Raw genomic sequence first — 14,408 nt, 5'->3', positions numbered from 1 at the left:
GGGTTGCAGCGCTCATCTCGCTTTATTGGCCAAGGGAGCCTGCGTACAGCTTCCTGGTCATGTGGCCAGCATGGTGAACCAGAGCAGCGCACGGAAACACCGTTTACCTTCCCGCCGGAGCAGTACCTATTTATCTACTTGCACTTTGACGCGCTTTTGAACTGCTAGGTTGGCAGGAGCGGGGACCGAGCAATGGGAGCTCACCCCGTTGCGGGTATTCAAGCCGCCAACCTTCTGATAGGCAAGACCTAGGCTCTGTGGTTTAACCCACAGCGCCACCCGCGTCCCTTTCATCAGCCCTAGCCTTAGCTAATGAACCACAGGTTTCTTGTTACTGCCATAAAGCTATGGGGGGGGACATGTCTGCTTACAACAGAAACATCTGTACCACTTAAATGAGGAGAGCCATGGCATTATGTACATCTGTAACCCAGACTAGTCAAAACGAGTACATCAGGCTCTTCAATTTGAAGCAGCTGGAGAATTTTGTCTGTTTGTTTACAATTTTCACATCCTGCTTTCCTAAAAAAAAAACCAACCAATGTTCAAATTGACTAGCAACATTCATACAACAAAAAAGGGGGGGAAACCACTATAAAAACAGGTGGCAGATTAAATACAAACACCAGGTAATATAACAACAAATATCACAAAGCTCTCAGAGTAAATATACCATAAAAGACAATCGCAGCAGTTAAATATCTCTAGGTTCATGAACAAAATGAGTTTTAGAGACCTTCCTCTTAGAGATGAGTCCAAAAATGCCCATGGAATGACAACATAGCATCCTTACAAGGAATACGCTGTGGGCAGGAATAGTGGTTGCAGGATCTGCTGGTGGGAATAAGGTAGACAGTGGTGGACTGCCCAGTAGGCCTCTTTCCATATATCCTATACAGTGGTACCTCGGTACGCTTCAGGTTACAGACGCTTCAGGTTACAGACTCTGCTAACCCAGAAATAGTACCTCGGGTTAAGAACTTTGCCTCAGGATGAGAACAGAAATTGTGCTCCAGTAGCACGGCCCCATCAGCTAAAGTGGTGCTTCAGGTTAAGAACAATTTCAGGTTAAGAACGGACCTCCGGAACGAATTAAGTACTTAACCCGAGGTACATCTGTACTCCATATTCCTATAGTTCATTCTTGGCAGAGTTTGAGTTCCAACAAATATCAGGGTAGTTATTATTATTCATTACTATTTATTATGTTTGTATATCTCAGTGGTTGTCTCCCAGGACAACGATCTCTCTCTCCCTTTGAATGTTTGGTAATCTGCTGTAGGAAAGCATCACCCAGAGTCTTCAGTCTGGCTTGGAGATCTATAGCAGCCACCCATGTGTCTTCAAAAACACGGCAATATTTTTTATATTTTTAAAAGTTGCTTTCTGTACACATTACGCTGAGAATTTCAGAGCTGATTAAGAGATCAGACTGTCTCTTTCCCCAGTAATGAAGGTTAATTGAAAGACCCTGAGGAGGAATCACCTGACGTATAGACAGAGCAACAGTAAATTGAAGGCAAATATCCAAAGAATGAGTACCAAAGTGAAAATGATGTGTCAAACAACAGAGAGCACCTGATTTCTCTGAGCCGTCTTAGCACTTATCTTTTCTTTCTTTCTTTTTTACTACATGAAAAGAGCATGTGCTTCTTTCTAATGAATGAACCTTGCTTTTGTCCATATCAGAATTATTCTGAGAAATGCTGTAGGACACTCCTGATGAGACTCCAACTCCCATCAGCCCCAGCCAGCGTGAACAATAAAAAAAGCCTTGTGAGATGAGGCCAGTAGCCCATCCATTCCAGGATCCTGTTCTCGCAGTGGCCAACTAGATGCCTGTGAGAAATTTGCAAGGAGAACCTGAGCACAAGAGCATATTCCCGGGGCTTCTAACAACTATTATTAGAAGCACTACTGTCTCAGATTGTGAAGACAATGCACAGTCATCAGGCCTAGTGGCCATTGACAGCCTTTCCAATGAGTTTATCAAATCCTTTTTTTAAGACCATCCAATCTGATGCCCATTGTTGCCTCCTATGGGAGCAAGTTCTATACTTCAGCTATGGTATGTGCTGTGTGAAATGGTTCTTTCCGGAATCATCTGACATGCGGCTTCATTGGATGTCAAACATAGGCAAACCTGGCCCTCCAGCTGTTTTGGGACTACAACTCCCATCATCCCTAGCTAACAGGGCCAGTGGTCATGGTTGATGGGAATTGTAGTCTCAAAACATCTGGAGGGCCAAGTTTGCCAATGCCTGGTCTATAAGACGCCCCCATGTATTGAGCTTTTTTGGGGGAGAATTGACCAGAGTTGTTGGGGTTTTTTGAGGGGTAATGCCCACAGTTGTTGAGCAATTTTTTTGGGGGGGTGGGGGTGGGAATGCTGAACCAAATATCACTCACCCAGCTGGCAAGCGACACAAGGCAAATTGCGGAAGCGGAAGCCAATCCAAAGCAGCCCTTGCCGCATCAGCTAATAACCTGCCCATTTGACAAAGCAGCAGCCAATCCAAAGCAGCCCTTGCAGCAGACACCATTCACCTACCCAATCGCTAGATCCTGCTTGCGGATGCAACCAATCGCCCATCCCCTCTCTGCACTACTCATGTATAAGACAATCCCCCTCCCCATTTTTTACTTTGGAGTAAAAAAAACCCTTGTCTAATACATGGAAAAGTATGGTAAATATGAGGTTTTCAATTCATTCAGAACGTCAGCAGTTTCCACAAGGCAGGGTGTGTGTGTGAAGGAAGCTTTTGTGGGTACTTTCCACAAGTACCCTCTGCAAAAAGGAAAACTAATAAGCACAGAGGTATATTTAAAATCGACAGAGTCCCGGTAGACACACCGTTGTGACAATAGCAAGTACTGACGTTGCCGAGTTTCAGAAATTAGTTTTTATTATTATTATTATTTAAAAAAATACTGACAGGTGTTTCTAAAAGTCCTGATGAAGAACAGGAGGGGGGGTTTCTGCCCTTGGGAAATTACAGTCGTAAGTGATGGCATATGCCTGTCTATATCTATTTCTCAACAGATCTGTCTTTGTTAAGGGATGTCTTTGATTTATTATGTATCAACATCCTTGCCATGACTCTTTATAACCTATTAATATCCCTTCCCATTTTACATTCTTGCTCACATATTGGCATGAAAGGCAGAGAATAAAAGTCGATAAGCAGGCAGCTTGTAGAATTTTGTAGCGGGGGTAGAGATTTAATTCCTCTGCCCTGGCATCTACTTATTTAATGAGTTGTAATTCTGGTTTTGCCTTTTTTAAAAATAAATTCTAGTTTCCCACAGGCTACTGTGAAAACAGGATGGGCTATTGGTCTGATTCATCAGGCTGTTCCTACATTCTTATATTCTTAACATAGGACGGCATTGGGGCCAAAAGGTGGCAGCTGATTCCTCTGCTTAAAAAACCTCTTGGATAATTTCCAACCAGTCACCATCAGTCAGTGAGTCAGTGTTTCAGGAATAGTATCATCAAGCCTCTCAATGCTTGAGGGTATTAATCTGGAGTCCTAAATGTGACCTATAGGCACAATGTTGCCCATCAGCCTCCCCTTTTATCAGAAGAGTACTTTCTGCCCTTAAAAAAAAATATTATCATTTTCAGTCTCCTCCTGAACTGTAAAAGAATGCCCATCATCTCCTGGGAAATATTCAGCAAAATGGCCTCCCAAATTTCCCTTCTGTGAATTTTTGGGCACAAATGTTGATCCAGTTTTAATATCTTTCAACATTATTTGACTATTGTTGAAGGAAGGAAATGGCTTCACGCCTACGCTTCCCATTTCAGTCACTGAACATTGAGCTGAAAATTTGGAAAAGAGAATTTTCTGAATTAAAAACTGTGGGAGAACTCTACCACTCTCCCTGCCTCAAGAATACTGAGTACCCCTCTAGTTTTGCCACCCATAAATATTGTGGAGCAGCTATTTTGACTCAGCCGTAAAAAGTAATAAAGAAATCTCTCAGAATCAGTGTTAAAACACTTTTACTGAGGATGATCTGCACCAGTGATAAATGAATCCCCCTCAACTAAACTCAGAATTGAGTCAGCAACTATGAGCACTGTAGAAAATCACTTTAGGGAGGGGGAGGTGAAACTATTTTCAATAGGAACTCATAATTTTTTATAGTGATTTGCTTCCTTTTAGGACCCATGCACATTCCCACACTACCAATTTAGAATTGTAGCATGGGGTGAGAAATAGTCCCTTGTTCAAAAGGAATTATAATTATAGTTACTACTACTACTAAAACTGCCAGAGTCATGCTTTAAAAGTCACATTAACATGCGTCTTTCCTGAGACCATGACTGGCTTTTCCAACTTAGAGACTCCCGAGCAAACTGATTGCTCAGAGAAAAAAGTATTGTTCTTAAATTACATTCCCGTTTTTTAAAAAGAAGAAAAACACATTAAAGTAAATTTCAGCAATCAACCATCACTTAATCAAGAGGAAGGGATTAGAGTGTTCCACTTCAAAGAATGAGCAAGCTTTCAGCACCTTAGTCGGTCTGAGGAATGCAGATGGCGGAACCATGGAACAAAATTAGCACAGAAATTCGAAAGGACCTTGCTTTACATTATAAAACAAGAGGAAGAATTTTGGGGCAAGGGGACTCTCCCCAGAGTACATCATGACTTTATGAGTTGGAGGTGGAATAATTCCATGTACATTAATTTGACATGTTGATGACATCACTCATCCTGAGTTGAGTCCATAGGACGGCTGGATGGTGCTTTGTATGCAGGGCAACACCTGCAGCCAAGCTGGTGCCAAACTTATTGCTCTGCTTTGGACCAGATAAGGATGGCTGAGAGCAGGGTTTTGTCATCTGGGCAGCCCAGGACCTCCATACACACTGCCCGGGTTTATGTCTTGGGGAGGTCAGTTTAGTGCTGCTAATGCAGTTGTTTGACATCACTCCATTGTCCGTTGAGAAAGATGGAGGCTAACAACAACAATGTGTGTGTGTGCTCTCTCCAACAGATATGTTTAGTAGTAGTAGTAGTAGTAGTAGTAGCATTTCCACTGTCAAGAGCAAAATGTTTTAACAATCAATCTCTATCCATGGAGAACTCTGGGAATTGTAGCTACCAGTGGCGTAGCGTGGGTTGTCAGCACCCAGGGCAAGGCAAGTAATTTGCGCCCCCTAACCAGTGGATTTGCGCCCCCTAACCCTAACCCCCAGATGTTCTGCCTGGTGCGGCCGGCCCCCCCTGCACTCCTCACGCTACGCCACTGGTAGCTACATGATAGGGTTCTCTCTTAACAACTCTCACCACCCTTAACAAACTACAGTTCCCAGGGTTCTTTGAGAGAAACCCATGATGTTTTAAAGTGGTACCATAGCAATTTAAAGGTATGGTGGGAATGTGGCCAAACTATGTGACAGGTTTGTCTTTAACCTGTAGCAGTAAGAAAACCAGTGAATCTCATGACACCTTAAAGACAAATGCATTTGCAATGGCAAAAGCCTGTATGTTCCTAATGCTTTCAAGCTTGCGTGTGTTGCTATTTTTTGTTTTTACTTTAAGTTTCAATTAAAATAATTGTAGAATACAGTAAGCTTGATTCTAGACAGTCAGTAATAAGGTGCATGGTTCTGGACATAAACTTCAGGCTAATGTCTTATTCATGCTTAACTGAGAGAAAGCAGTACTGAATTTGATGGGATTTGTTCCTGAGGAGGCTCATAACTAGAACCTCCACCTTTTAAAAATAGCAAGCTGTATCTTTCACATGAATGGATTTTCAGGTTTGTTACCTATTTTGTCTGTGGTGCTGTTTTCAGATGTTGTAAGCCACGTTGCTCGTTTGAAGATCGGTGGAGAAGAAAAGTAATGGAAAATAAATATCTGCAGATGTCTTCCTATGAGTCTCCTGTAGATAGATTGCTGATATTCATATCTGTAATTTCCTAGCTACCCCCTTCATGCTCCTATGCGGTCCCAAATTGACAAGGATTGATCTGAATCATTATGTCTGCTGAGAAGCAGAAGAGCCCAATCATGCAAACACTTATGCATAAGGGTATTTTGGTGCATAAGTGAAAATCTTCCAAATTAGCAGATGAAAATCGTTGGCTTGTTTAAGAGCATCCATGTCACGGGAATTAGACACCAAAAGTTACGAAGCAAATTATTTGATGGTTATAGAGCAGTGATTATGCAAAGTGCTGTAAAAAAGCGTTACCTTGTTCCTGGATAATTAATGTTGCCATTTCCATCCTCCTCATGAGTCTGAGTAGCTGTGTGACAAGGTAGAAATTCAAATGGTGAGGCATTTCCCCACATGGAGGTTCAGCAAGGAAATACAGGCCTAATGTCAGCATGTGGCAAAGAACAATGTCAATCAACATTCGATGATCTCCTTCAATAGAAAGTGTCCTTTTATACTGCATCACGGTGTGGTACGCTGGTTTGACATCATATGATAGGAAGTGCCTACAGAGGGTGGTGAATACAGCACAAGATATTATGGGCTGTCCCGTGAATCCACTGGATGACATTGCGGAAGAATGTTGCCTCAGGAGAGTGAGGAAAATTCTCAGGGATGATTCACACCCTGGCCGGCACTTTCTTGATCTCCTGCCCTCAGGCAGAAGATATAGAAGCATGATTAGTCGCACCAACAGGGTAAAGAACAGCTTCTATCCTTGAGCTGTTAGGCTGCTAAATGAAAAGATAACAACAGGGCAAATGACTTTCGGGTTTGGTGGGTGTGCGTCAGTAAATGACAGAAATTAAGACCAAGAGAGCTGAGTGGGGGGTACTCGTGTAATCTCACTGTATACAAGTTGTACAAGTGACAATAAAGTTTTTCAATTGAGCCCCACACTGGGCAAAAGATTCCTGCATTGCAGGGGGTTAGACTAGAGGACCCTCGTGGTCTCTTCCAAATCTATGATTCTACATTTCTACTTGCTGAGCCAGTAATCGAGGAAGGAACATGAATGTGTGAACCATGTCTGAAATAACTCAAGTATGCCTCCCCCCCAAAAAAAAAACACACCTTACTGTACAAAGCTTTCATTGACCTCTGGAAAAAAATGTCCTTTCTCTCCTCACAGAGAGTGTCGATTATGGGCCGGTGTTTATACAAGAGCCTGACAATGTAATTTTCCCCATGGATTCAGATGAGAAGAAAGTATCCCTCACCTGTCAAGCACGAGGGAACCCAGCGCCAACCTACAGGTAAAAAACAAAATGCTTGCCAGATTCATTCTCCCTGGGTTGGTTACTTATTTGATCCAGAAGTGTTTCTGAAATATATATGTGGCTTTGTGCCCTTGTTATGTACTCTCAAACTGTTTTTTTATTAAAAAATAATCATTAAAAAGCAGGTAATTTTCTCCGTCGTGTCTAATTGTTTCACAAAAAGGTTATGTTAATTACACAGGTATGTAATGTGATCCAGAGGCCTAACTGGCCTCAGCAAGAAACTGGGCATTTAATGTCACTGTTCCCCATGCTGTGGAACGCTCTTCCAGCAGAGATCCGGAAGACATCCTTTCTGTTGACCTTCAGGAGCCTCTTGAATACTTTTTAAAGCTGGTGATTTATACTGATTTTAATGGTGTTTTCTGCTTTATTGTTGCACGCCACCATGATATTTTATGATATTGGCAGTGCAGAAATCCTTTTATCCATATAATAAATAAATAGCCTTCTTCAGGTTTTCAGATAACATGCTAAGTTAGCAGGTGAGAGGGGGCAGCACTCTGGTTCCAAACACCCCCCTTCACCATTTCCATCACCTTCCATTTCATGGAGGTTGACTATCTGACGTGAGGAGCTTCCTGGAGTCAGAATCACCAGAACCACAGAGTTGGAAGTAACCCAAGGGTCATCTAGTCCAACCCCCTTGCAAAGCAGGAACCTCTTGCCCAACGTGGGACTCGATACCAATGACCCTGAGATGCAGAGTCTTCATGCTCTATCAATGGAGCTACCAGAATATTAGGATTCTCTGCCTCTTTTGGTCCATATTGATTAGTTTTCAAATTAGGATAGAACCATGAAGATAGGTGAACAAACGCAAAGATTTCATTTTTAGAGTTCTAAAATGCACAGGGAACATCCATGTGTACATCACGCTTCAGAAGGTCACTGTGAGTTGGAAGGCAGCCAGATTGGTAACAGGGGATGATGATTTCCCCCCCTTGAGTGTTAGCACACTTTCAGATAGCAACACCTGAAAAGCGTTGTTCTTACAATTACACTGTGTTTACATCTTCTACGTTGCCTTGAAATGGACCACTTTCTCTGCTTTCCTCCCAAGATGGCTCCGGAATGGAACGGAGATAGACACCGAAAGTGATTACCGGTACAGCGTGATAGAAGGGAGCATTATCATCAATAACCCCAGCGAAACAAAAGATTCTGGGCAGTATCAGTGCTTTACCACCAACATGTTTGGCAGCATATTGAGCAGAGAAGCTACACTTCAGTTTGCATGTGAGTAGCCATACACTATTCATCTCTTTACCATATTCATCTCTTTACCATATTCATCCAGATTCGAATAATGATATTATACCACTTCCTGAATAATGAAGGATTTGCACTGGGAAGTGTTGGAAGGATTGTAGCATCTGGTCTGCCTGCCGTCAGCCATATCTTGCATCTCCTATGTAATTGGCTTCCCATGGTCTCAGACAGGGCCCAGTTTACAATTTAGCTGGATTATGTAGGATGCTGCAAACAGCTTTCATATAATGACTACCCCATACTGCCACCCAAACAAGTACTGTGGTTTGTTACAGGTTTCTTATACTTGGTGGTTTTCCATAGTTCTGTTGCCATTGGTGAAGAAACGCTTCATGTATCAAAGAAGAACTATATAATGAAATGTTATGGCAGTGGTAGAGCATCTGCTTTGCTGGCAGAAAGTCCCAGATTCAGTCTTCAGTATCCCCAGGTAGAGACCATGGTCTGAAATCCTGGAGAGTCATTGCCAGCCAACGTAGTCAATACTGAGCTATATTGACCAATGGTCTTACTCAGTATAACACAGCTTCTTATGTTCATATCAGACATAAGACCTGCTGAAATATTGGGGTTCTGAAATGCCCAGGGAGCTTCCACAAGCAAAGGAAACCACCCACTTCAGAAGGTCACCCTCCATGAGTTGGAAGGCAACTAGACTGGCAAGAACAAATGGTTTCCATGCTGCTCCCTTGAGATAATTTTCACAGCCTGAAAGTATAACTTTTTCCTTTCTTCACTCCCCCCACCAACCAAGGGCATAGAGACATTCTGGAAATCATCCCTCTTGAGGTTCTGAGTGGAACAAGCAGGTTCAGTTAGAATTTACACCTTTGGGACTTAGGTGGTCAAATAATGAGCACAGTTCCCCAGTGTCTTACTGTCCACTGTTAGTTCCCCATGCCTGGGAGTGGAACAATGCAAAGCTGCCATATGGTAACTTAGCAGGGATCTACTATCCCAGCGAAGGCCCAGGAGAGTCCTCACAGATAGCTCCTCCTCTTTGCTGTTCATCTGCTCAGTCCCAATGCACACCTGGTTCTTTTCCAGTGGCTTCTCCATTTCCCCAACGAGGCAATGGTTAAGAGGTGAAGTCCTCTGCTGGTTCTGAACTGCTTGCTGGGCCTGAAACCACCTTCACTCTTGTGGGGCTGTAGGTGAAAGCAGGGAACATGGAATCAAAGCAGGGGTCCAGGCGTGGGGTCTTTGGCGGGACAAACAAAATTATTTGGGCTGGATAACTCAGCTGCTTGATTGTCTCCCTCCTCTGATGGCACCACAAAGCAGGGAGGAAACAAGAAAGTTCTTGCTTATGACGTTATTCAGCTGACACGGTGAAAGACAAGAAATCCAGTCACCTCAATGATGGTGTTGCTCTCACTGAGCTCCTCCCCCTTCCTTTCTAGCAACAACACCTGCCTCTACGGTGTTCATCCATGGACAATTGTCTCTGTGCCCTTGGTTCTTGCAGCCTTAACGAACTCCTTGTTTTGGGAGAAGGGGGGTCGGTTATGCTGCTTAGTAACATGTCAGCTAGCTGCTCTGCCTCCCTTCCTCCTTCTAACACCTCCTAACTCTGCTGCCTTCTTCTTCTCTGGAAGCTATAGGAGAAGGGGGTGTGATCCTCACCACTCCTCTTCCTCTTCAGTCCAGTCCCTGACACAGAGTTATGGTGTTGGAGGTCCGTACAGACGCGGGTGGCGCTGTGGGTTAAAGCCTCAGCGCCTAGGGCTTGCCGATCGAAAGGTTGTGGTTCGAATCCCCGCGGCGGGGTGCGCTCCCGTTGCTCGGTCCCAGCGCCTGCCAACCTAGCAATTCAAAAGCACCCCCGGGTGCAAGTAGATAAATAGGGACCGCTTACTAGCGGGAAGGTAAACGGCGTTTCCGTGTGCTGCGCTGGCTCACCAGATGCAGCTTGTCATGCTGGCCACGTGACCCGGAAGTGTCTTCAGGCAACGCTGGCCCCCGGCCTCTTAAGTGAGATGGGCGCACAACCCTAGAGTCTGTCAAGACTGGCCCGTACGGGCAGGGGTACCTTTACCTTTACCTTTACCTTTACAGAATCCCACTTCTATTTCTTGGTTCAGGTCTCCACTCCCTGAATTATTCTCTGGCTAGATTCTGACACTCAGACAATGGCCTTGTGCTTTCTTCCTCTCTTGACCATTCATGTTGCAATTCATATATCCCAGCATTTGCCATCTTCCTCTTGAAACAGAAGGCATGGGGAGGAACTTTTTTTTCAGAGCTCTGAAGTCCTCGAAAATAACAAATACTCTCACAAGATACGGTAATTTGTAATGATGTGTAGCGATCCCCTCTGTAAAATTGTCACTGTGCCATATGAGCTTATTGCCCTGCTGATAAGGTCTTTGAATTGATAATGTGACATCTCTGGCTTCCCTTGCATCCTGCTGAGTTTAGAACTTGAAAACTGCTAGCAATTTATCAAAAGTTTAGAGTCTCACAACTGTGCATCAAACATGAACTGAATGGGGAGGGAAGCAGGATCCCAGGTTTTCCCATGCTGTTCCTACCTTCAAAGTCTCTATGTAGTAACTCTACTAAATTGACAGAGTGTGCCTAAATATAGAGCATAGTGCTTTCCAACGCATTTGGATGATTAAGGCTGCAAGTCTATATACTGTACACCTTTACCTGAGACCATGCTGCATTGGGAAAGAACCTTAGTTCAGGGGTAGAACAGCTGCTTTGCATGCAGAAAGGTTCCAAGTTCAGCACCTGGAATCTCCAGGAAGATCTGGAAAATGCTCCTGTCTAAAACCCTGGAGAATTAGAGGGACAAATAGTCTGACTTGGTTCAAGGCAGCTTTCTTTGAACTCAATGGCGATATCCAACTCTTGCACTAATGCAAGGATTAGCACAGCTGCAGTGGGATTTTCTCCTCCGCTTCACCCTATGTGTGCCCTTTACTGTCCCCAAGATCTGCTTTGGAGCATTGGGAGGAAAGCTTGAAATAGATTTAGGAGGTACATAGGGGAATTTTCCACTGCACAAGGATAACTTCTTGCACTTACAGAACATTAATCTTTGATTATGTGGCATACAACCCATTGCGTTTAACTCTTAATAGGCATAGGCAGGATTGCATTGTTGGAATCTGCACATTCATATAGGCTGCCCCATCCTCCTCCATAGGAGCATAAGGATTGGGATGATTTTATTCAGGACTCTGCAGGGAAGTGCAGTTAGACAGGCATGGTGCTCTAAATCTGTCCCACAAGCAAAAGTCTATTGTGTCTGCAGAACAGGAATGTTGGATAATAGCAATATTTCTAAAAACGCCCCACCTTGGATTTAGGGGATCAGAATTGCTTTGCCATCATTACAGATCAGCACTGGTGTTCAGGGAAGGATGAGTTCCAGTGCTAGAGCATCTGCTTTGCATGCAAACGTTCCCAGGTTTGATCCCAGACCTCTCCAGGTAGGGCTGGGAGAGACTCTACTTTGAAACCCTGGAGAGTTGCTGCAATATCAGTATTGTGGACAATATCAAGCTAGATGGACCACTGGCATTTTCCTATGTTCATGTGAATCAGCTGGCATTTCTAGAATTTGCAGACTGCTACAATAGCAGCAGTTGTACCTGATTTGATTGTTGCTTTTCAAGGCTCCTTCGTCATTCTCAAAAAGCTGCATCAAAATCTGAGGAGAATCTGCATTGTGAAAGTAAGGTAAAGGTACAGGGGACCCCTGACCACTAGGTCCAGTCGTGGCCGACTCTGGGGTTGCGGCACTCATCTCGCTTTATTGGCCGAGGGAGCCAACGTACAGCTTCCAGGTCATGTGGCCAGCATGACTAAGCCGCTTCTGGCAAACCAGGGCAGCGCATGGAAATGCCATTTACATTCCCGCCGGAGCGGTACCTAATTATCTACTTGCACTTTGACATGCTTTCAAACTGCTAGGCTGGCAGGAGCAGCGACCGAGCAACAGGAGCTCACCCCGTTATGGGGATTCGAACCGCTGACCTTCTGATCAGCAAGTCCTAGGCTCTGTGGTTTAACCCACAGCGCTACCCACGTCCCATTGTGAAAGTACTCCCCCCAAAAAATCTCTTAGTGTATGTATTTGTTTGCTAGGAATTGCACCTCTGCTAACTTGCTAACCCCCCTGCCTCCCCCCCCACATTAATCCCATAGAGCTTCCCATTCCCACCCATGACTAAGCCTGCTTCTCACAACTGGTGCACAATGCCCTTTTGAGCTGGAAAAAATACTCCAGATCATTTTGCTGTAACTGGTTGGGGGGGGGGTTGCAGCAATTCTGGTTCTCCCGTCACACTGGTGTTTTAAGTGAGCGTATGCTGCTGTGCTGTGTGCATGCATGCCTTTTGCACAAGAAGAGCTCTTTCACATTGCCTAGATAGGTATTACTGCTTTGCATGTGTGTGTTTTGCAGCCAGTCAATCTCTGTGTCCAGTTTGACCACAGAAGAGGCTGAGATAAGATGCATTCATCCCACCAGTCTCCTTTTCACACCAGCATTTGATCAGCTTATATATGTTGGGATATGAACTTATTAAAGGTAAAGGTAAAGGTACCCCTGCCCGTACGGGCCAGTCGTGTCCGACTCTAGGGTTGCATGCTCATCTCGCTCTAGAGGCCGTGAGCCGGCGCCGTCCAAAGACACTTCCGGGTCACGTGGCCAGCATGACTAAGCCGCTTCTGGCAAACCAGGGCAGCGCATGGAAATGCCGTTTACCTTCCCGCCAGAGCGATACCTATTTATCTACTTGCACTTAAGAGTGCTTTCGAACTGCTAGGTGGGCAGGAGCTGGGACCGAACGACCGGAGCTCACCCCGCCATGGGGATTTGAACCGCCGACCATATGATTGGCAAGTCCTAGGCACTGAGGTTTTACCCACAGCGCCACCCGCGTCTCCACATGAACTTATTAAAAACCTGTAAACCAACACAGCTTTACTTGGCGATACGTTCCATTAAATTTGCTCTTATTTCCGAATCAAGATGCACGATATCTGGCTCAGGTTTCGTATGAACATTTCCTCGCAAAGGGTCATGAAGGCAAAGTGTAAGCTTGTTGGCCCGGTTTCAGGTCCAGTTTAGGTGCATTACTCCAGCTCCTGTTCCCACTGATATTGTGGACTTTTAGATTGTATTTACTTCACTTTCAGCCAGCCGTGTATTAAAACACTTGCCAGGTAACCCTAGGCAACAAGGAATTGCATGAAGGGGAGTGAGCAGAATGATGGCGGAGGGACAGGTGGGCCTTTCCTTACTCTGCACCCAGCATGGAAACCAAGTGGGTTCCCACAGAAGGAGAGTATGCCGTTCCTCCTCACCCAGCAAAGAAAGCCAGCTTCCTCATTGTCCTTTGCCAGCACTGAGGAGGCTGGTGACATTTGTGGGTTTATTTTACAAGGTTGCTTAACCACATACTTAGCACTTTCACAGAAAGCAATAGGACACAGTAGGCGTTAGTTGTCCTTTATCTGCAAACCCTGCATTGTGCTATAACCCTAAGGCATGTTTGAGCATCACCATATAAAGTTTCCTGGGTTGTTGTTTTTTTTCTGGCAGGCTTTGTGTGGTAAAAAAAATTGCTCGTGAAAATTTGTCAGCGTTTTAGTGCGAAATTCTCTTTATCCACACAATATTTTGCAAAGCTTTACCCCTGGATATATTGCATTTTTTGTTTTGTTTCACAAACACATGAAATTTTATGCACACTTCACCCTCCTATATGCCGTTTTGTAAACATTACTTGGCAGGAGAACTGCACTGCAAAATTCAGGGGAATGTGAATTTTGCAGGATGGCTTTGTTTTAGTCTGCGTATTGTTTTGGGAAGTGCAAACTATACAACACTTGTTATCTGATAGGAATGAATTGCAGGGATTGGGTATGCAGAAC

At 44.4% G+C, this 14,408-nt stretch overlaps 1 protein-coding gene across 3 annotated transcripts in view; it reads left to right on the top strand.

Annotated features, from left to right (window-relative positions):
• CNTN5 (contactin 5) overlaps nucleotides 1-14,408 on the top strand; it is a 650,966-nt gene that overhangs the window by 418,073 nt on the left and 218,485 nt on the right. For all 3 annotated transcript variants that reach the window (XM_081909603.1, XM_081909601.1, XM_081909602.1), the window contains 2 exons: nucleotides 7,094-7,217; nucleotides 8,305-8,480. In XM_081909603.1, coding sequence (XP_081765729.1) covers nucleotides 7,094-7,217; nucleotides 8,305-8,480 — 300 coding nt within the window. The remainder of the gene's footprint in view (nucleotides 1-7,093; nucleotides 7,218-8,304; nucleotides 8,481-14,408) is intronic.

This window comes from Podarcis melisellensis (assembly GCF_964234715.1).
Source record: "Podarcis melisellensis genome assembly, chromosome: 4".
In the NCBI taxonomy this organism is placed as follows: Eukaryota; Metazoa; Chordata; class Lepidosauria; order Squamata; family Lacertidae; genus Podarcis; species Podarcis melisellensis.
Note: the sequence above shows the minus strand (reverse complement) of the source record. Positions and strands in the feature narration are given on the sequence as shown.